This window comes from Carcharhinus amblyrhynchos, chromosome 12 (assembly GCF_965287045.1).
Source record: "Carcharhinus amblyrhynchos chromosome 12, sCarAmb.v2.hapA, whole genome shotgun sequence".
Taxonomy (NCBI): Eukaryota; Metazoa; Chordata; class Chondrichthyes; order Carcharhiniformes; family Carcharhinidae; genus Carcharhinus; species Carcharhinus amblyrhynchos.
In genome coordinates, this window is record NC_137335.1 from 78,458,142 (window position 1) to 78,480,995 (window position 22,854).

General features: G+C 43.8%; 1 protein-coding gene across 2 annotated transcripts in view; it reads left to right on the forward strand.

Annotated features, from left to right (window-relative positions):
• Positions 1-22,854, forward strand: part of tspan33b (tetraspanin 33b) — a 63,191-nt gene that overhangs the window by 33,631 nt on the left and 6,706 nt on the right. For both annotated transcript variants that reach the window (XM_080200791.1, XM_080200792.1), the window contains exons 3-7: positions 7,322-7,379; positions 10,859-10,986; positions 16,250-16,324; positions 18,854-18,949; positions 21,449-21,577. In XM_080200791.1, coding sequence (XP_080056917.1) covers positions 7,322-7,379; positions 10,859-10,986; positions 16,250-16,324; positions 18,854-18,949; positions 21,449-21,577 — 486 coding nt within the window. The remainder of the gene's footprint in view (positions 1-7,321; positions 7,380-10,858; positions 10,987-16,249; positions 16,325-18,853; positions 18,950-21,448; positions 21,578-22,854) is intronic.

The window sequence follows — 22,854 nt, forward strand, 5'->3', positions numbered from 1 at the left end:
CACCACTCTTTGAGTAGAGAAGTAGAGAAGCTTCTTCTGAACTCCCTTTTGGATTTCTTGGTGACTCTTCCCGCTCAAAAAAGACAATAGGACTAGGGGGCACAGCCTCAAGATAAAAGGGGGGCGGTTTAGAACGGAGTTGAGGAGGAACTTCTTCACTCAAAGGGTGGTGAATCTCTGGAATTCTCTGCCCGTTGAAGTGGTGGAGGCTGCCTCGCTAAATATTTTTAAGACGCGGGTTGATGGGTTTTTGATAGGAGAGGGGATTAAGGGTTATGGGGAGAGGGCGGGAAAGTGGAACTGAGCCACGACAGATCAGCCATGATCTTATTGAATGGCGGGGCAGGCTCGAAGGGCTGGATGGCCTACTCCTGCTCCTACTTCTTATGTTCTTATGTTCTTAAAGCTGGACAAGTTCCTGCAGATTGCAAACATAATCCCGCTAATTGAACAAAGGAGGGAGTGAGAAAACAGGGAGCTACAGGTCTATTAGTCTGACATCAGTCACAGGGAAAATGCTGGAATTTAGAATAAAGGATGTGATAGCAGGACTTCTGGGGTAGCACGGTGGCACAGTGGTTAGCATTGCTGCCTCACAGCACTAGGAACCCGGGTTCAATTCCAGACTCGGGTTACTGTCTGTGTGGAGTTTGCACATTCTCCCCGTGTCTGCGTGGGTTTCCTCCGGGTGCTCCAGTTTCCTTCCACAGTCTGAAAGATGTGCTGGTTAGGTGAATTGGCCATGCTAAATTCTCCCTCAGTGTACCCGAACAGGCACCAGAGTGTGGTGATTAGGGGATTTTCACTGTTACTTCACTGCAGTGTTAATGCAAGTCTACTTGTGACTATTAAGTAAACTTAATTACTTAAATAATGGTAGGATTGGGCAGAGACATCACACATTTATGAATAATGCATAATATTTAGCAAACCTGTTGGTTTTTTTGTGAATGAAACTAGCAGAATAGATAAGGGGCAACTGGTGGATGTGATAGATTCAGAAAACTTTTGATAAGACCTTGCACAAGAGGTTAGGACACAAAATTGAAGCACATGGGATTGGAGGGAATAAACTGGCATGGATTGAAAATAGTTAATGGACTATAACAGAGAGTAGGAATAAATGGATCATTTGCCGGTTGATAGAGTGTGACAAGCGGAGTATCGCAAAAATCAGTGCTTGGGCCCCAGCTATTCACGATCTAGATCAATGATTTGGATGTACAGATTAAGTGTCATATTTCCAGGTTTGCAGATGACACAAAACTTGGTGGAAATGTGAGTTGTGAGGTGGATGCAAAGATGCTTCAAATAGATCCACAGTGGTTAAGTCAATAGGCAAAGATTTGGCACACAGAATTCAGTGTGGAGAAATGCAAAGGTTTATCCACTTTGGTAGAAAAGTACAGAGTATTTCTTCAATGGTAAGAGGCTGGGAAGCATCGAACTTCAAAGGGACTTGGGTGTCCTTGTTCATGAGTCACTGAACGTTAACATGCAGGTATAGCGATTATAAAGTATGTTGGCCCTTATTACCAAATAATTTGAGTACAGGAGTAAAGATGTCTTACTGCAATTAATTAGCACCTTTGTGAGTTTGCATTTGGAGTACTGTGTACAGTTATGGGCTGGCATCCCCAACTTTGCCTGCTGCTGGGATTCTCCGGTCCCAATGTTGAGCACGATTGACTGAGGCGGGTGTCTCGAACTAGGAGACAGAGCCTCAGAAGAAGGGACAGGTTATTTAAGACTGGGATGAGGAGGAACTTCATCCCTCAGAGAGAGGTAGATGTTTGGAATTCTTTGCCCCAAAGGATTGTGGAGTCTCACTCAATCATGTTTTGAGTAGGTTCAAAACTGATGTTAAGGCTGGGATTCTCCGATCTTGTCTGTGGCTGGGATTCTCCAATCCTGCTGCTGTGAATGGAGATTTGGCTAAGTGCCAAATTCTCCGTTCTTGCTGCCCGAGTTGGCGGGGTGTATGACATTAGAGAATTCTAGCTGAGATTTCTATATATTACAAACATCAAGGGATGTGGAGATAGTGCAGGAAATGGTGTTGAAGTAGAAGGTCAGCCATGATCCCACTGAATGGCAAAGAGTCACGAAGGGCTGAATGGCCTACTCCTGCTGCTGTCTTTTATGTCTCTCAGTATTGATGGTGTCATCACAGATTTAGAAATTGTGTTTTTGATCTGAAGGCCAAATGTAAATTGTGAATAAAGTGGTGAATCGAGAATAAAGCATTAATCCTTGCAGAACATTACTTTCCATCTTCTGCCACTTTGAATAAATAAGCTTTACTGTCCTGACAGACCCATTGTTCCATCCTGTTCCTGCCCTGCTGAACTCATTTCTTCTTATCTTGACTCTTATTTTACTCTCCCAGTCCAGTCTGTCCCCACCTACACCTGTGGCTCTTTTGATATCCTACATCGCTTCATCAATTTCCCGTTTTCCTGGTCCTAACCACCTCCGCTTCTCCATGGACATCCAATCCCTCTGCCCTCCACCAGAATAATCTGAGGGCTCTCCACTTCTTCCACTCTCCACTGCCTGGCCGAACTTGTCCTCTCATTGAACAATTTCTCCTTTAGCTCATCCCACTTCCTCCAAATGAAAGGTTTTGCAATGGTACCTGCATGGGTCTGATCTGCACTTGACTTTTTGTAGAAAATGTTGACCATTTCTTGTTTCAGACCTATTTGTGACCTCTCCCTCACCTCTTTCTCTAATACAATAATGACTGTATTGGTGCTGTCTCCTGTTCTCACCTGAACATCAACTTTGCTCCTAACATCCATCCTTCTCTCATCAACACATACTTTATCTCCAAGTCTTTCTTTGACTTCTCCATTCCCATTTTTGGGGACATGCTATCAACCATTAGCTATAAACTCATTGATTTCCACAGCTTTCTTGACCACATTCCCTCACATCCTGGATTCTGTTCCATTTTCCTGGTTTTTTCATCTCCATTGTGCAACTGTTCTGATGAGGCAACCTTCTACAACAGTGATTCTGACATGTCTTCCTTTTTCCTCAACCATGTCCGATTCATTTCCTACACTTCTGCTCACTCCCCTTTTCCTTCCTCCCAGAATATGATAGAGTTCCCCCTAAATTTGCCTTCCAACCCACCAGCTTCTAATGCAACGGATCACCCTCAGCCATTCCTCCAGCATGATTCCACCACCATACACATTCCCCCCCAACCTTTACCCCTTGGCATCATTTCATGTAAATGCAAGTAAATGTAATAACCATCCTTTTACCTCCTTCCTTCAAGATCCTAAACACTCCAAGTGAAGCAGTAATTGATGTGTATATTTTTCAATTTAGCAAATTGTGAGTGCTGCTGACAATGCTCTGCATTGAGGAGACCAAAACGCAGATTGAGTGACCATTTGCCCAGTCTGCAGGTATGACCTCATGCTGGGGGTGGCACGGTGGCACAGTGGTTAGCACTGCTGCCTCACAGTGCCAGGGACCCGGGTTCAATTCCTAGTTTGGGTCACTGTCTGTGTGGCCTGTACATGTTCTCCCCCATGTCTGCGTGGGTGTCTTCTGGGTGCTTCAGTTTCCTCCCACAGTTCAAAGATGTGAAGGTTAGGTGGATTGGCCATGCTAAATTGCCCCTTTAGTGTCAGGGGGACTAGCTAGGGTAAATGCATGGGGTTATGGGGACATGGCCTGGATGGGATTGTGGTTGGTGCAGACTTGACAGGCCGAATGGCCTCTTTCTGTACTGTAGGATTTTATTATCCTGGTAGCTTGCGATTTTAATTATCCACCATGCTGTCGCACCCCCGTCCTCAGGATGCTTTCAGTGAAACTCAACGCAACCCCGAGGCACCAGGGATAGGTGTATCTGTGTCCTGACTGGAGGAAGTGAGGATGGTGAGGGTCTTGCTTGGGGTCAGGGCAGGGGGAGTGGGGGGGGGGATGTGGTAGAGGTGGCAGAGGGAGGAGGCCCATGGTGGTTCAATCCCCAGGTTTGTTAGGGGAGTTGGAGGTCTTTGAGGGGTATCGGAGGCCATAGTGAAGGGGGTAATCATTAGCCTTGGATGATAGATGGTTAGATCAGAGAGGCCTGAATGGAGGAGATTGCTGAAGGTCTCCATTGCAACAGACTGTAGGGATATCAGAAGTTTTGGGAGGCGAGGGGGAAGTTTTGGGAGGCAAGGGGGAGATTGGAAAGGAAATTTGATTGCAGGGAGTTGGCTAGATTAGCAGACTGGTTCTGGTAAACAGGTGGAAAGGCATTTACTTGCCAATGCAGTAGTCTCCCATCCCAGTTTAGCCTGCAACTCCCTTGAAGTGAGGGAAACCTGGTTATCCAGCTCAGTTTTAAATGGCAAATAAAAATGAGCCACTCAGGCACACTGTAATATTTACAATGCCGTCCCACCACTTTGGAGCTGTTTGTGCTGCCCACTGTCCTGAGTGCAGTGCACCAGCTGGGGCAGGATTCATACCTTAAACAACAAACCTAAACCCACTCCTTTATTGGGGTTAAAATTACCCCTCAGAAATGTCTGAGTCTGGTTGAATATCAGTGAGAGGAAAGGCAGAATACACTGCCTACAGGTTCCTCTGGACTGTTTTTTTTTGCTTTGGTGCCATGTTAATTGGACTGTGAAAACGTTTCATCTAAGTTAATCTCATTCTTTTTGTGGCTGACAGTGGCTGCTTTGCATTCCAAACTGAGTGAATGAGACTGAATGGTGATTTTTCAAACACTGCTCTCACTGTGCTTGTTCCTGTTTACGCAGCAGTTCATACATCATTTATACAATGCACGAGCCACCATCAAAGATAGCAAGCAGGATCTGTGACTTTCAGACAGCGTTCATACTTACTGATGCAACTGTACTTTCAGATTGTCCAATTGATCCATTAATTCTTACAAGTAATTATATGCATCAGAGAATATTTAAATGTAGATGTAGTCTGTGTTGTAAGTGCAGAGAAGCAACTTAGAATGGTGTGTACTTTTTTGGAGCAAAGTGAACCTGTAGTGTACTCTATGGACTGTCACACATGAATTGTGTTGTAATGTTGTGAATATCTAGTTTATTGTCCATGTATTTTAATATACAACTTTAATTTTTAGAGATTAAAGTTGAACTGTAGAAAGTGGGATAAATGAAACTAAAGCAGCTTGGAGGCTTAGAAGGTTGGGTCCATGCCATCTTGCTTTAAGAGGTTAACTGCTCTTAAAAGGTTAAGATCATGAAGCAATAGGTGGGTTTCCTTAGCTGGAGAACTGGAGACATAGGCCCTGATTTTACCGGCACAGCTGTTCCAAAATTGGGGTGGGCAGGGATCACAGAACAGCATTCCACCTCAGCTTCCAGCACAATTTTACGAGTCTTGGACAGCCGTGCTAATAAAATTGCGGTAATGATGTCTACACTACTTGCAAAGAAATACAGCTCAAAGAAATGTTTTGTTTTGGGATTTTGAGCTAAGAAAGGCATTCAATGCATCCTGAAAACTTATAAAACCCACTTACCTCAACAGAACAAAAAATAAATTGTAACTGAGGGATAATTAACTTAAAGGTCAGATTGGGGACTCCTCAGAGCAGACTACATCATCACGGAGGTGGGTAGAACAAAAAGCATCTCTGGTTTCAATTTAGTTTGTTATTTGCTAGGAAAGATTTTAAATTGCACATTGGCCCTCTAATGGTTTGCATCTTACTGAGACCATTTAGCCAAAATAAATGACAGTTAGACAGGCCTGCACTGTCGGCAGAGTAAAAGACTAACTTCATATTTGACTGCATGGAAGATGCATGAGGCTTAATCTCAGTTCAAATTTTGTGGGAAACAGAAGCTGGAATATTAACTGATTTGAAGCTGCTGGGAAATCTACAGGAGGTCTTATAGTGCCTTATTGCAAAGAGAAGTAATCATCAAATTAGCTTGGAAGTATTGGAAAATTAACCGGAACAAGTGACTGAGGCACCCAAAGTCAAGGGAGGGTAAATTAAAGCTTTTATTTGCACAAATATATTTTATTTCACAAAATACCTGGAAGAATGTTACAAGCATTGCAAAGTGGCCATCACATAAACTGCAATAATATTCAGCTTCTCCATGTATATCATGTTGTACTCCTGGGGGGGGGTGGGGGGTTTTCAGTATGGTCAAAGAAACATTACAGACATTTCAAAATGGTCTTTACAATTGATGAGAAGTTGGACTCTGAGATGTGATATTTATGATATATATTCAATGAGTCATTACAACCTGAGGGCTGAGTGAAAGATTTACTTTATCAATTTTTTAAATTCCATTCTTAAAGTTACAAAGGTAATGCTCAGAGGAGACTAGGCAAACCCCAGTCCATTCCTTACTTCCTCCAAAAACCAAGTTCAAATTCTAATTGAATCCAATTCATGGTCCCCACTAGAGAGATAAACAAGAGCTGACAGGATAAGGCACTGTACTCCATCTTTGGACTTGATCTGATGTTTAATCTTAGCCAAAATTCTGAGGAGCGATAGTCCTGAGAATGCGTGGAGCTGGGGAAAATTCTTCAGAGGACTGGGGCATACTTTCGAGAGATCCCTACAGAAGAAAATAACTTTAAGATTAATGTTCTTATAAGAGAATTCATGAGGGAAGAATGAAATAAACCTGAATGCATAGTTAGAAACAATGCAGTGCTTCTTATCATAGAATCCTACAGTGCCATTTGGCCCATCGAGCCTGCACCAACCCAGATCCTATCCCCATAACCGCATGCATTTACCCCAGCTAATCCCCTGACACTGAGGGTCAATTTAGCATTGCTAATCCACCTAACCCACACATCTTTGGACTGTGGGAGGGAACTGGAACACCTGGGGGAAACCCACACAGGCATGGGGAGAATGTGCAAACTCCACACGGACAGTGACCCAGGCCGGGAATCAACCCCGGGTCCCTGGTGCTGTGAGGCAGCAGTGCTAACCGTGTCATTATAAAGCATTTAAGTTAATAGTGATTTTTTTAAATATACAATAACATTTGTGTCATTAAAATTACATGAAATCTTATGACGTAGTTCTGTTGGTTAAAATGAGGTCCAAAAGCTAACATTTGTCGATCTAGCCTATTAGGAGAGCAGAGCCTGCTGTCTGAACATTGGTGATTTAATCCCCATTCCTGTTCTTATCTTTGATCACAGCTCGATAATACATTGCTGCTTTAACATACTGTTTTAGTAAGAGTTTGTTGTGCTTCTGACTTAATGAGCAGTAGTCACTGATCTGTTAATTGTTGGTGTTCGTACAGCTCTTTACTGTATTTACATTCTCACCTTACAGATCATCTCACTGGTGATTGTTGCCATTGGAGTATACGCTAAGGTTCAGAAAGCTACAGGTAGGTGACAAACTTCCCTTTCACTCACTGACATCGGGTATGGGCAATGGGTTTCGAGATTCTGCAAAGTCCTGCATTGGCAACTGGAGATTTCCAAGATCAAAGCAAAATACTGTGGATGTCGGAATCTGAAACAAAAACAGAGAATGCTGGAAAATCTCAGCAGATCTGACAGCATCTGTGGGGAGAGAATAGAGCCAACGTTTTGAGTCTGGATGACCCTTCGTCAGAACTAAGAGCAAAGAGAATCAGCAGAGATTTATACTGTGAGGGTGGTGGAGGGGGCTGGAATGGAACAAAGGGAATGTGAATGAATGAGATGAACGAAATGAAATAAAACAGGGTGAAGGTGGAGGGGAGAGTTCTTGCTCTGAAGTTGTTGAACTCAATGTTCAGTCCGGAAGGCTGTAAAGTGCCCAATGGGAAGATGAGGTGCTGTTCCTCCATTTTGCGCTGAGGTTTACTAGAACATTGCAAAAGGCCAAGGACGGACATGGGGGCAGGAGAGCAGGGTGGTGTGTTGAAGTGGCAAGTAACAGGAAGGCCTGGGTCCTGCTTGCAGATGGACCGAAGGTGTCCAGCAAAGTGATTACCCAGAGATTTCCAATATCTATAACTCCTGAACTTTGTGGTAGTGCCTGTATTATATTTATACACCAACAGTAGCCAGACTTCAGAATTCTGTATAAACCAGGAATGAGAGGGTTGTCACATGAGGAAAGGTTGGAGAGGTTAGGTTGTATCCACTAGAGTTTAGAAGAGTGAGAAGTGATTTGATCAAAACATTAGAGGTTCTGAGGGGTATTGACAGGGTGGGTGTGAAGAGGATGTTCCTCTTGTCAGAGAATCTATAACTCAGGGTCACTGTTTAAAAATAAGGGGTCACTCATTGAAGACAGAGATGGGGAGAAATGTTTTCTCTCGGAGGGTAGTGAGTCTCTGGAACTCTCTTCCTCAAAAGGCAGCGGAAGCAGAGTCTTTGAACATTTTTAAGGCAGAGCTCGATACTTGATTAACAAAGTAGGGGAGAGGGGTATTGGGTGTCAGCAGGAATGTGGGATTGATATTACAAACAGATCAGCCATGATCCTATTGAATGGCGGAGCTGGATCAAGGGGCCGAGTGGCCTCCTCCTGCTCCTACTTCATGTGTTTGTACACAGAAGAGACGGGGGCTTACAGCCTTGCTCGTTCCAAAACCACAAAATCCTGCCTGAGGACAATGGACCTTGCCATGGTCTGCCCCTCACCTGCTCTGATTCCCGAGATGGGCAGGGTGATAAAATTCTAGCCAATGTCTCTTCAGTGAAGGTCAGATGTAGCAACTTTGCATAAAGCTGAACACATACTGCCTGAGTATGATGAGTTGTAGCAGTTCTATATTCTTACGTAAGAATAAGTTACTACTGAAAGTATGAGAAAAAGTCTCGCTCAAGATGGGAAAAGTTCCCCAAATAAGAATTCTGGTCACAAACACATGCAGCAGATGAAATTAATTAGAAGCACAGATTTAGCTAAAAGGATATGATGCGATTGATGTTAGGGACTGGCTACAACCTGAATGTGATTGCTAAATATTCCTGGGATCTTTAGAAAGGTGAGAGGCATTGGGAAATCTCCCTTCTATTCAAGCAATGCCACATGATAAAAGATGCAATTACAGCAAGAGAGAGAAGTTTAAGTTCATTTATTATTGTCACAAGTAGGCTTACATTAACACTGCAATAGAAACATAGAAAATAGGTGCAGGAATAGGCCATTTGGCCCTTCGAATCTGCACCACCATTCAACACGATCATGGCTGATCATACACTTTTACTATCCCACTCCCGCTTTCTCTGCATAACTATAAGACCTAATCCCTATTCTCTTGCGTTTTCCCCATAAGCCCTGATCTCCTTATTAATCAAGAACCTATCTATCTCTGTTTTAAACACACTCAATGACCTGGCCTCCACAGCCTTCTGAGGCAAAGAGTTCCACAGATTCACCACTCTGGCAGAAGAAATTCCTCCAATAAAACCATAAGACACGAGCAGAATTAGACCACTCGGCCTATCAAGTCTACTCCGCCATTCAATCATGGCTGATATTTTCCTCTTACCCCTTGAGCCCTTTAGCCACAAGGGCCATGTCCATCTTCCTCTTCAACATATCTAATGAACTGGCCCCAACAACTTTCTGAGGTGGAGAGTTCCACAGGTTCTCAACTCTGAGTGAAGATGTTCTTCCTTATCTCAGTCCTGAATGCCTTATTCCTTATTCTTAGACTGTGACTCCTAGTTCTGCACTTCCCCAATAGTGGGAACATTCTTCCAGCATCTAGCCTGTCCAGTCCCATCAGGGTTTTATATGTTTCTATGAGATCCCCTCTCATTCTTCTAAATCCCAGTGAACACAAGCCCATTCAATCCAGTATCTCTTCATATCCTGCCATTCAAGGAATCAGGGATCAGTCTGGTGAACAAATGAAATCACAATGAAAATCCCTTAGTCTCCACACTCTGATGCCTGTTCGGGTACACTGAGGGACAATTTAACATGGCCAATGCACCAAACCAGCATGTCTTTTGGGCTGTGGGAAGAAACTGGCACACCCGGAAAAAGCCACGCAGACCTGGGGAGAACATGCAGACTCCGCACAGTCACCCAAGCCAAGAATCAAACTCGGGTCCCTGACGCTCTGAGGCCGTGCCACCCTAATATCAGTGAAGACGATCATGCATATGTTCTAGTGAGAGTCATCTATTGACATACCTGGGTGTTGGAGTAGGTTGTTGCATAAACAGAGTCAGGGAAACATGGGTGGCATGGTGGGACAATCATTAGTATTACTATCTCACAGAGCCAGGGACACGGGTTCAATTTCAGTCTTGGGTCTCTGTCTGTGTGGAGTGTGTGCATTCTCCCCATTTCTGTGTGGGTTTCCTCCGGGCGCTCTGGTTTTCTTCCACAGCCCGAAAGCTGCTTTGACAAAGGGTCATCTAGACTTGAAATGCCAGCTCTTTTCTCTCCTTACAGATGCTGCCAGACCTGCTGAGATTTTCCAGCATTTTTTCTTTTAGTACTGGTTAGGTTGTTTGGCCATGCTAAATTGCCCCTTACTCTCAGGGAGATTAGTAGGGTAAATACGTGAGGTTATGGGGATAGGGCCTGATTGTTGCTGGTGCAGACTTGATGGACTGAATGGCCTCCTTCTGCACTGTAAGAATTCTATGATTATAATGGAAATTTTTGCATTTAAAAATAATTAGGTCATTAGATGCGAGCCTCAATTGCTAGGTCAGCATTTATATCTCCATTTCCGTTTGGTTTTGATACAACTAAGTGGCTTGCTAGATCACTTTACGGAGTCTTTAAGAGTCATCTAGAGGCCAGATGGGGTCAGGTTTCCCTCCTAGCTATCCCGATTCATTCACTTAAGTGAAGGATCTACTCCGCTGAGTCAATGGAATGATGGCCCCTCTGCTTTTCTTACAGACGCTGTGCGGGATACCTTTGTAATTGATCCTGCGATCATTATGATTGTAGTTGGAGCCGTTATGTTTTTAATCACCTTCTGCGGCTGCATTGGGGCCTTGCGAGAAAACATTGTGTTACTGCAAATGGTGAGTTTATTGAAGCAAAAACCATATCCATAGAACATTGCTGCACACATTTCAAAAACTGTACAAAATGCATTGACCTCACAACTTTCCTGGGGTCATAGAATCATAGAGTTTTATAGCACAGAAAGAGGCCATTCAGCCCATCATTTTTTCACTGGCCATCAAGCACTTGGTCTGTATGCGGTGACAATTTACATTTAATTATGGATAAAACCAAAGCTCTGGTTCGATCCTCTCCTTCCTCTGCCACTGGGCCACAATGGAGAGGTTCCATTGAAAATGTGGGATTGCAGACTGGTGTAATCTGCAGTAATGCAGAAAGACACACTACCTGCCAAATACGCAAAACTTTGCTTCCCCTTTTTGTACTTTGTATTTTTGTTTTACTACCATTTCTCCTGAAGAAGTTGACTCAGGGAAAGGTAGGCAGCCTTAGTGTTGACCAGCCCACACATACGTAGGTACGTGTGTCTGTGTGTATCCATCTGCTTGTATTCTCTACCGATAGTGAAACCACAACCCCTACAGGTACGAGTGTTAAGTAGTGATATAAATATTCTTGGGGCACCATTGCCTTCAAAGTACCAGGAACCCAAATTCGATTCCCAACTTCGGCCACCATCTGTGTGGAGTTTGCATGTTCTCCCTGTGTCTGCGTGGGTTTACTCCAGGTGCTCTGGTTTCCTCCCAAAGTCCAAAAGGTGTGCTGGTTAGGTGCATTGGTCATGCTAAGTTCTCCCTCAGTATACCTGAACGGGTGCAGGAGTGTGGCAACTAGGAGATTTTCACAGTAACTTCATTGCAGTGTTAATGTAAGCCTTACTTGTAACACTAATAAATGAACTAAACTAAACTTAACTCGACAAGTTCCATACACCCTGCAGAATCTTAAGGTCCTTCCTGATGCAAGACTCGAGGCAGGGAAAGACTGTTAACCATGGGACTATCATAGCAGAGTTTAGTCTTCCCCTTTTCAACAAGAATCCCTATGTAGTAACTAAAAGGAAACCTTACTGATAGCAGCTAAATAGTAACAAAACATTTTATCCAAGGTTTCAGTTTGTTGATGATTCAATCCTATTCTGAGTTTTGCACGCATATTTTATCCAGGCTGCCACTCCAGTGTGGTACAGAGGCAATGATTCCTTGACCATTGGAAATAGACTGCTTCTATCTACCTTGTCCCATCTTTTATCATTTTAAGCACTTGTACCAAAGTGCTTGAACACAAAAACAATCAAGACTGGAACTCCAGCACTACAGTCTTGGAGGTGCCTTCTTCCAGGTGAGATGTTAACCATAAGACATTGAGCAGAATTAGGCCACTTGGCCCATCGAGTCTGCTCTGCCATTCAATCCTGGCTGATATTTTTCTAATCCCCTTTCTCCTGCCTTTTCCCCATAACTCCTGATCCCCTTATTAATCCAGAACCTATCTATTTCTGTCTTAAAGACATTCAGTGACCTGGCCTCCACAGCCTTCAACGGCAAAGAATTCCACACATTCACCACTCTCTGGCTGAAGAAATTCCTCCTCATCTCTGTTTTAAAGGATCATCTTTTTAGCCTGATGTTGTGCCCTCTGGTTCTAGTTTTTTCTACTAGTGGAAACATCCTATCCACCTCCACTCTATCCACGCCTCGCAGCACCCTGTAAGTTTCAATAAGATCCCCCCACATCCTTCTAAACTCCAACGAGTACAGACCCAGAGCCCTTAACTGTTCCGCATATGACAAGCTCTTCATTCCAGGGATCCAAGACCTCATTTTACCTCTCAATGGATGTGACAGATTCCATGGCATAATTTCAATGAAGAACATGGGGCTTATCCCCTGTGTCCTGGCCAATATTTACACCTCAATCACCATCACAAAAGAAAATGGATTATTTGGTGTTTATCATTTTGCTATTTGTAGGATCCTGTGTTCAAAATGGCTGCCATGTTTCTGATATTATCACTGTGCCTATATTTTTAAAGTACCTCACTGGCTGAATGTGAATAGGGTGACCCCCAATAGAAGAGCCACAATGTTAGAACGAGCCTGAGAATAAGCCACCTAACATCCTGGTCAAGAGTGCATCTTGCCTTGATTTGGTTTACTCCTGGTCTACTATACAGGCACAATTTACTGATTTGGTGATTAGTTTTTTGTTAATTCTTTCATGGGATGTGAGCATCATTGGCAAGACCAGTATTTTTTGCCCATCTGTGCCCCTTGAACTGAGTGGCTTGCTCAGCCACTTCAGAGGGCAGTTAAGAATCTGGAGTCACACGTAGGCCATAGCAGGTGAGAAAGACAGAATTCCTTCCCTAAAGGGGGGGATTAGTGATCATTTCATGTTTGCCTAACTGAGACAAGCTTTATATTCCAGGTCAATTAACTCAATTTAAGCTCCACCAGCTGCCATACTGGGATTTGAACCCATGTCCCCAGAGCATTAATCCAGGCCTCAGTGGTATTACCACTATACCATTGCCACCCTTTCAGTCATTACTAAAATTCACAAGCATGTCACATTCTTTGCTACACGTAGGCATTTTTTTTGTGTCTTGCACATTGAAGAGATGTGTATGATAATAAAAGGAATGCTTTCTCCCCATGGTGACCTTTTCCCTGTAACGTTTACTGTTCAAATAAAGTATCTTCTTTTCCAAGGTTTCCTAGGTTGCCCTTCTACATAAGAACATAAGAACATAAGAAATAGGAGCAGGAGTAGGCCATCTAGCCCTTCGAGCCTGCCCCGCCATTCAATAAGATCATGGCTGATCTGTTGTGGCTCAGTTCCACTTTCCCGCCCTCTCCCCATAACCCTTAATCCCCTCTCTTATCAAGAACCCATCAACCCGCTTCTTAAAAATATTTAGCGAGGCAGCCTCCACCACTTCAACGGGCAGAGAATTCCAGAGATTCACCACCCTTTGAGTGAAGAAGTTCCTCCTCAACTCCGTTCTAAACCGCCTCCCCTTTATCTTGAGGCTGTGCCCCCTAGTCCTACTGTCTTTTTTGAGCGGGAAGAGTCTCTCCACCTCTATCCTATCCATCCCATTCATCATCTTATACGTCTCAATGAGATCTCCCCTCATTCTTCTAAACTCTAATGAGTACAAGCCTAGTTTATTCAGCCTCTCCTCATAGCTCAATCCCCTCAACTCCGGTATCAGCCTAGTAAACCTCCTCTGCACTCCCTCCAGGGCCAAAATATCCTTGCGCAGGTGCGGCGCCCAAAACTGCACACAGTACTCCAGCTGCAGCTTCTAACCTTTAGTTCTTTCTTTCTTTCCTTTTGTGACTGAGTCACAGAAAGAAGCTGGCCAATTATTATTCCCAGGAATCTCCATAACCGGAAAAGTCATCAATTATGTTGGAATTTGGGATTGAGATCTACCTCATAAGTTCATAAGATATAGGAGCAGAATTAGGCCATTCAGCCCATTGAGTCCGCTCTGCCAATTGATCATGGCTGATATGCTCCTCATCCCCATTTTCCTGCCTTTTCCCCATAACCCTTCAACCCATTACCAGTTAAAAATGTGTCTCGCTCCCCCTTAAACTTACTCACCGTTCCAGCATCCACAACACTTTGGGTAGCAAATTCCACAGATTCACAACCCTCTGGAGGATGTAGTTTCTCCTTAACTCTGTTTTAAATTTACTACCCTTCATCCTAAGGCTATGACCTCTCACTCTAGAATGTCCCACAAGTGGAAGCATCTGCTCCACCTTTACTTTAACCATACCTTTTATGATCTTTTATACCTCAATTTGATAAGGTATAATACAGCATTCTGCCCTACTTCTGTCATGCTTCCAGCCCACAAGGTTCCTTAACCTTGTACTTCAAGTGGAGCTTCTTACCTCTTCCTCAGAGTGGTCATCTCCAATCATGTTTCTTCACAGACTGCAGTGTGCAGTTTGAGTGTTTTGTTGGTACAGTGAAGCCCTCCAGCACCATCAATGCTGATAGAATAATGCTACATTGACACAAGGAGGCATTGATTTTGGCATTAATCTCATCAAGCATATTTTACAGATCAATAGTTATGGTCTTTTCCGAGCCTACAATGTCAGCAAACAGAAAGGCAAGATTTCAGGTCAATGTTACAATGCACAATGAAGATTACCCTTTTTCTAAAGTTTATTATTAGTGTCACAAGTAGGCTTACATTAACACTGCAATGAAGTTACTATGAAAATCCCCTAGTCATCATATTCTGGTGCCTTTTCGGGTACGCTGAGGGAGAATTCAGCATGGCCAGTGCACCTAACCGGCATGTCTTTCAGACAGTGGGAGGAAACCGGAGCACCCGGAGGAAACCCATGCATAGACAGGGAGAATGTGCAGACTCTGCACAGACAGTGACCCAAGCTGGGAATCGAATGTGGGTCCCTGGCGCTGTGATGCAGTACTGCTAATCACATCACAACCAATGTAGAGATGTTTCCACTTGGGGGGAGCCCGTGACTGTGGTCATGAATGTGAGATAGTTATTAATACTATTAGAGAACGCTAAAGAGATTTCCCTACCTGGAGGGTGGTTAGAACCTGGAACTTAATACCACAGCAAACAGTTGAGGTGAATAGTTTTAGATGTACTTAAGGGGAAGCTGGATATGAACATCAGAGAAAGGAGGGGATGGATATGTTGGTGGGGTTAGCTGAAGCAAAGTGGGTGCAACCATGCCACCCTTCAGGAACACACCAAAATCTACCTAAAATGGTGACCGTTAACAACCCCACAGTTGTCTGCTTCATTGTATGGGGAGGCAATGGCCTAGTGGTATTATCACTAGACTATTAATCCAGAAACTCAGCTAATGTTCCGGAGGCCTAGTTTCAAATCCCACCGTGGTAAATGGCGGAATTTGAATTCAATAAGAAGTATCTGGAATTAAGAATCTACTGATGATCATGAAACCATTGTTGATTGTAGAAAAATCCATCTGGTTCACTAATGTCCTTTAGGGAAGGAAATCTGCCGTCCTTACCTGGTCTGGCCTACATGTGACTCCAGACTCGCAGCTGCACTCCATGGGCAATAAATGCTGGCCAGCCAGCGATGACTGTGTCTCATGAATGAATTTTTTAAAAACATAGCATAATTTCCTGAGCCAGTTCTACATTTCTCCACAAGGACTCTCGTTTGCTGTGAAAATGTTGATGTATGAGGACAACTAACAGATTAGTAAGTCAGTACTAACACTAGTCGGTACTACCTCAATTGCTTTGTTACAAACCTGTCTTTGTCAATTTTCTTTGCAGTTTTCGGTGAGTCTGACCATCCTCTTCTTGGCACAGTTGGCGGTTGGAATCCTGGGATTCGTGTATTCTGACAAGGTAATTCTAGGACAGACACACTGTTCTAGGTCGGAAGTTCCCTCTTGGAACATGAAAGCAGTGTGTTGGCCCCCAAATCCAGGAGTAACTAGTTCTAAGGGTAGTCAAAGATTCCCTGAGATCTCACTGTGTTCCATAATACTGTATTATACAGTTTCACATCTCCACTGAGACACATAAAGAATCTTAGCTTCTATCACCGCTCTGTCCCTGCCACATCTGATAAAGAGATCTCATCTCCTTGTTTTCTTCATACCTAACATCGAGCCTTTCACAAACATTGTATGCCCTTCCTGATCCCTTTGCCTTCTATATGAAAGAATGCACAGATTGGGACTCTTCTCCATAGAAAAGAGAAGGCTGAGGGGTGACACAATTGGAGTTTTTAACATTGTAAAGATGTTTGATAGGATAGATGTCAAGATGTTTCCACCTGGGGGAGAGCCCATGACTGGGGTCATGAATATGAGATAGTTATTAATACATTCAACAGAGAATGCTGAAGAGATTTCCCTACCTGGAGAGTGGTTAGAACCTGGAACATAATACCACGGCAAACAGTTGAGGTGAATAGCTTTTGATGTATTTAAGGGGAAGTTGGAGATGGAACATCAGAGAAAGGAGGGGAAGGGTATGTTGGTGCGGTTACCTGAAGCAAAGTGGGTGGAGGTTCATGTGAGACATGGACGCTGACATTGTCCATTTGGGCCCTGTTCCCCATATTCTATGTCATTTGAATCTATGCAAAGAGTTATATGGTGATCAGACTAAGCAACATTCAAGGAAAGCTTTGATCTTATAGGGATCTGGTTGGTTTCATTTTTCTTTTAGCTCAGCACCTACTTCAGAGTTGGAAGATTCAAATTCAAGGGGTTGCATTTTCCAGCCTTTCCCACCAACAGGATCTTCCAGTCCTACCAAAAGCGACCCCTCCACCCAACATACACACACACAGACAGCACGTTCCCCACTGGTATCCACCTGAACCATTAGAACAAGTAGACAATGGCTTAATGTCTCATCCTAATGTAAGATCTAATGGCTCAATTCAAAGAATAACGGGGAGGGGGAGTGGGGTGGGGAGGTTCAGATGAAGAAATCCAATGAAGGGTAGGAGAAATCTGATGATCAAAAATATTCTCCTAGCTGGTGAGGGAGATTTGGGGGATTAAATGTGCTGGATTGTGACATTTGTAAGACATTGTGACACATAAGTAGCAGATGGAATTTAACCCTGATAAGTGTGAAGTGATACACTTTGGAAGGAGTAATTTGACAAGGAAGCATAATATGAAAGGTCTGACAATGGGAAGGATGGGAAAGAACAAAGGGACCTTACCGTGTTTGACCTTAGATCTCAGAAGGCAGAACACTAGGTTAATAGGGAGGTGAAAAAGGCATATGGCAGACTTACCTTTATCAATCAGGGTATAGATTACAAAGGTAGAGAGGTCATGATGGAATTGTATTGAACTTTGGTGAGGCCATAGCTGGAGTACCGTGTGCAGTTCTGGTTGTCACATTATAAAAAGGACATGAACGCACTGGAGGGGGTGCAGAGGAGATTCACCAGGATGCCGCCCGGGATGGAACATTTAAGTTACAAAGAGAGGTTGGATAGGCTTGAGTTGTTTTCTCTAGAGCAGAGAAGACTGAGGGGTGACCTGATTGAGGTGTTCAAGATTATGAGGGGCATGGACAGGGTGAGTAGGGAACAGTTGTTCCCCTTAGTTGAAGAGTCAGTTCCAAGGGATCACAAGTTAGAAGTGAGGGGTGGGAGGTTTAGGGGGGATTTGAGGAAAAACATTTACCCAGAGGGTGGTGACTGCCTGGAATGCACTGCCTGGGAGGGTGGTGGAAGTGGGATGCCTCACATCCTTTACAAAGTACCTGGATGAGTACTTGGCACGCTATTACATTCAAGGCCAAGTGCTGGTAATGGGATTAGATGGTCAGGTCAGGGTATTTTATGTGTCAGTACAGACTTGATGGGCTGAAGGGCCTCTTCTACACTGTAGTATTCTGTGATTCCATGATTGCTGTTCCCTTTGAACTCTCCTACTCTTCAAAATAGCACCGTGGCATCTTTTACATAACCTGAGTGGGCAGACAAGGCCGCTGTTTATCTGAAAGACAGCGCCTCTGACAGGGCAGCACTCTCACAATATCGCACTGATGTGCCTGCTCACAATGATATGCTTTAGCCTCTGGCCTGGGATTTGAACCCACAGCCTTGCTCTGACTCGAAGGAGAGAGAGTTTCCCATGGAATCAGGGTGACACCCACAAGCTGCTCCTTGACATTCAGCACAAACCAAAACCCCCAGTTAGTGGAACTACTGAAGAGGCTGGAGCAGAAATAACTGGCTGCTTCTTAATAAAAATACACATCAATACCGAACCTTCAGAACCAGTGACCTTCCTGTCAACAATTCGATTTTTAATACAGAGATTTCTATATAAGCCGTTAGCACACTAGTTTACCTTCATTTCTGACATCAATCACTTTGATCTTTTATTCTCTATGTAGGCTGAAGAGACGGTGAGTAAATTCATGAAGAAAGCCATTGTGCATTACAGAAATGACATTGACCTGCAGAATCTGATCGACTACATTCAGAGAGAGGTAATTGCACTGTTCAGAGTGAGATTGCAGCATTGACATTGTGTACATGTTAGTCTGTGTGGTATTTTTATTGAGACCACACCCCCCCCAACTGGTTTCCAATTGTAGGCCACAGGCTCCCCGTATGAAAAGCGGGGATCGAAATTAACCTAAAATCACAACCATTGGCTCCGAACCTCAAATTATTCTGGCATGTATCAATTTATCAGGATAGAAAATAGAGTAAGTAGCTCCAGGTTCAAGTCCCACACCAGAATTCCATTTCTCTCTTCCTTTGAGATCAGGGTGTTGGAGATTTTGACCCTGTGCAGGCCATGGGTACCACAGCAGAGACTGCCCATTGCTCACTGGTGCTGGAAGGGGGAAAGTCATTTGGAGGGGTAGGTCTCATCAGCATTGAAATGGTGGGCTGTAAGTGCAAAGCTGGGCCCCAGGGGCAGTCTACAATATTGAGGAAACTGATCAGCCTCTTGGATTAAAGTTGCTCTGTTGGTAGAGATTGGGACAGATGGAACAATGATGACCCCCACCCCCACCCTATGGTGGGCTTTGACAAAGTATCATCTGGACTCATAAGAACATAAGAAATAGGAGCAGGAGTAGGCCATCTAGCCCTTCGAGCCTGCCCCGCTATTCAATAAGATCATGGCTGATCTGTCGCTGCTCAGTTCCACTTTCCCGCCCTCTCCCCATAACCCTTAATCCCCTCTCTTATCAAAAACCCATCAACCCGCGTCTTAAAAATATTTAGCGAGGCAGCCTCCACCACTTCAACGGGCAGAGAATTCCAGAGATTCACCAGAGATTCCAGAGACTCGAAACGTCAGCTCTTTTCTCTCCTTACAGATGCTGCCAGACCTGCTGAGATTTTCCAGCATTTTCTCTTTTGGTTTCAGATTCCAGCATCTGCAGTAATTTGCGATTATTTATTATAATGGTGACCTGCCCCCTCCTGCCCCCATAACAATTCAGTCTAATTTATCCCTGGGCTCCTCGTGGCTTGGAATCCCAGCTGATACTGGGTAAAGTGTGCACTATGACCATCTAGTCAATACTCAACTAAATACTGTCCATAATCTTGAATTCTTCCAAAGCTCTGCTGCACCTAATTTGCACCAAGTCACTACAGCTCTGTAGTTGGCCAGTCTAATGTCTCGATTTTAAAATGATGTCCGTAGACCAATCCCAGTCATTTACTGTATTGATTGACAGGGCAATTGCCCAGTCATCTTTATCGTGGTCAGGATAGTGCTAATGTGGTATCCGAATTTTAGTGCCAGTGTAACGCCAGGTATGTTAGCCACACATCTCAAAAACTAGAGTGGCATGATTGCACAATGGTTAGCCCTACTGCCTCACAGCGCCAGGCACCCAGGTTCAATTCCCAGCTTGGCTCACTGTACGTGCGGAGTCTGCACATTCTTCCCGTGTCTGTGTGGGTTTCCTCCAGGTGCTCCAGTTTCCTCCCATAGTCTGAAAGATGTGCTGGTTAGGCGCATTGGCAACATTAAATTCTCCCTCAGTGTATCTGACCAGGCACCGGAGTGTGGCGACTAGGGGATTTTCACAGTAATTTCATTGCAGCGTTAATGTAAGCCTACTTGTGACCAATAAGTAAACTTTAACTTTAATTGATCATTTCAAACAGCATGTCCCTTCAGCACGTTTGCAACAGACAAAGTACAGACTGTACTCAACCAGTCCACATTTGCGAAGCTCAAAACATAGAATCCAACATTGCATGGGAATCCACAATTGGAACACATTGACTAAGCAATCCTAATTGTGCTATGAATTACACTAATAGCCAATTTAAGATTATCATTCAGGTTTGCAGTGTAGCTCACTTATAAGTGCTGAAGCTGCTTATATTCATATAAGTCCTTGTCTGCTGCAAACAGGAAGAACATGCCCATGCATTGTGTCCTTTTCACCTAAACAATAGCTGAGAGGACAGACATACCCTGATTCATTCCCCATGGCAACACCATGCCTAATCAGAGACAAATTGCCTGCTTTGAATTTAACCAAAAAGCTTGGCAGTTAACTGTTCCCTGGTGCATTCTCCATGACAATGGTTCTACCAATCAGAGTGTGTTTGTCAGCCAATCAGCACCCTCTTCTCATGCAGTATAAAGTATTGTTCCTTTTAAGATTTGGTATTCCTGAGAATTTGTCCTGATAAGTGCAAGATGAAAAGCTTTGACAACGTCTCCTTTTTCATCAATACTCAAGTTCTGTATTACCAAGTGACTATATATTTTTGTAATATATATTTGATATATCTGTATAAAAACAACATAATGTGGAAATGCCGGCGTTGGACTGGGGTAAAAACAGAAAGAAGTCTCACAACACCAGCTTAAAGTCCAACAGGTTTATTTGTAGCAAATGCCACAAGCTTTCAGAACTGGCTGTTCCAGATTTTATGTAGTAATTAATGATGATTTCAATGTAATTACAGCCTGTAAAAGATTTTCTTCCTTTATCTTTGCGCAGTTTCAGTGCTGTGGATGGACCAATTACAAAGATTGGTCAAAGAATATGTATTTCAACTGTACCCCGAACAATCCTAGCCCTGAGCGCTGTGGCGTGCCTTACTCCTGCTGTACCCTGATACCCGGCGAGGTAAGCTGTTCGACAAAACTGCAATTAAAAAAAAACAAACTTTTCATCTCTTCTAAGGGTACCCAGGGTTGCTAGGGTACGATTAATTCGGTGTTGACAGCCTGCAGTACCTCAGCTGTTGTTTGTGTGAGTTTAGTGAACTTCTTCTGAACAATGTTCAATGTTAACTCTCATCACAAGAGCTGCCAACCACTGAGTATTTCCAGTGTTTCAGATTTCCAGCATCTGCAGTATTTTGCTTTTATACCGGACTTCATTTATTTATTATTTATTATTGGTGTCACAAATAGGCTTACATTAACACTGCAACTAAATTACTGTGAAAATCCCCCAGTCACCACACTCTGGCACCTATTCGGGTAAACACAGTAAGAAGTCTGACAACACCAGGTTTAAGTCCAACCGACTTATTTGATAGTAAACTCACAAGCTTTCGAGGTTTCCCCTCTTTGTCGGGTGAATGGAGAGTACTGGCCTCAGACAGAGGATATAACAGCACAGATAGTTTACAGATTACTGATTAGGATGCGAATCTTTACACCTAACCTGCTATTCAAGTCTTAAAGTGGCCGACAATGTGAGTGGAAGGAGCACTGAGCACAGGTTAAAGAGATGTGTATTGTCTCCAGACAGTACAGTAAGTGAGGTTTTGCAAACCCAGGCAAGTCAAACTGACCTGTCAAAAAGACCTGTCCGGGTATAGAGGGAGAATTTAGCACGGCCAATGCACCTAACCAGCACATCTTTCGGACTGTGGGAGGAAACCCACGCAGAAACGGGGAGAATGTGCAGACTCTGCACAGACAGTGACCCAAGCCAGGAATCCCTGGCGCTGTGAGGCAGCAGTGCTGACCGCTGTGCCACCTAGAACTTGATATGGGCATTTAGCACTCGGATCAAATAAAAATTTAATTTTGCAAGTTACCTGAAATTCATCAAAGTAAGTGCCTGGTGACTTGAAATATGAATGCAAATTCTACTTCCCCAAAATCAGCTCCAATTTGCTGGTCGTTACCTGCTCGGGAATACTCTGTAGGAAGGGCAATGGCCTGGTATTATAAGAACATAAGAACATAAGAAATAGGAGCAGGAGTAGGCCATCTGGCCCTTCGAGCCTGCCCCGCTATTCAATAAGATCATGGCTGATCTGTTGTGGCTCAGTTCCACTTTCCCACCCTCTCCCCATAACCCTTAATCCCCTCTCTTATCAAAAACCCATCAACCCGCGTCTTAAAAATATTTAGCGAGGCAGCCTCCACCACTTCAATGGGTAGAGA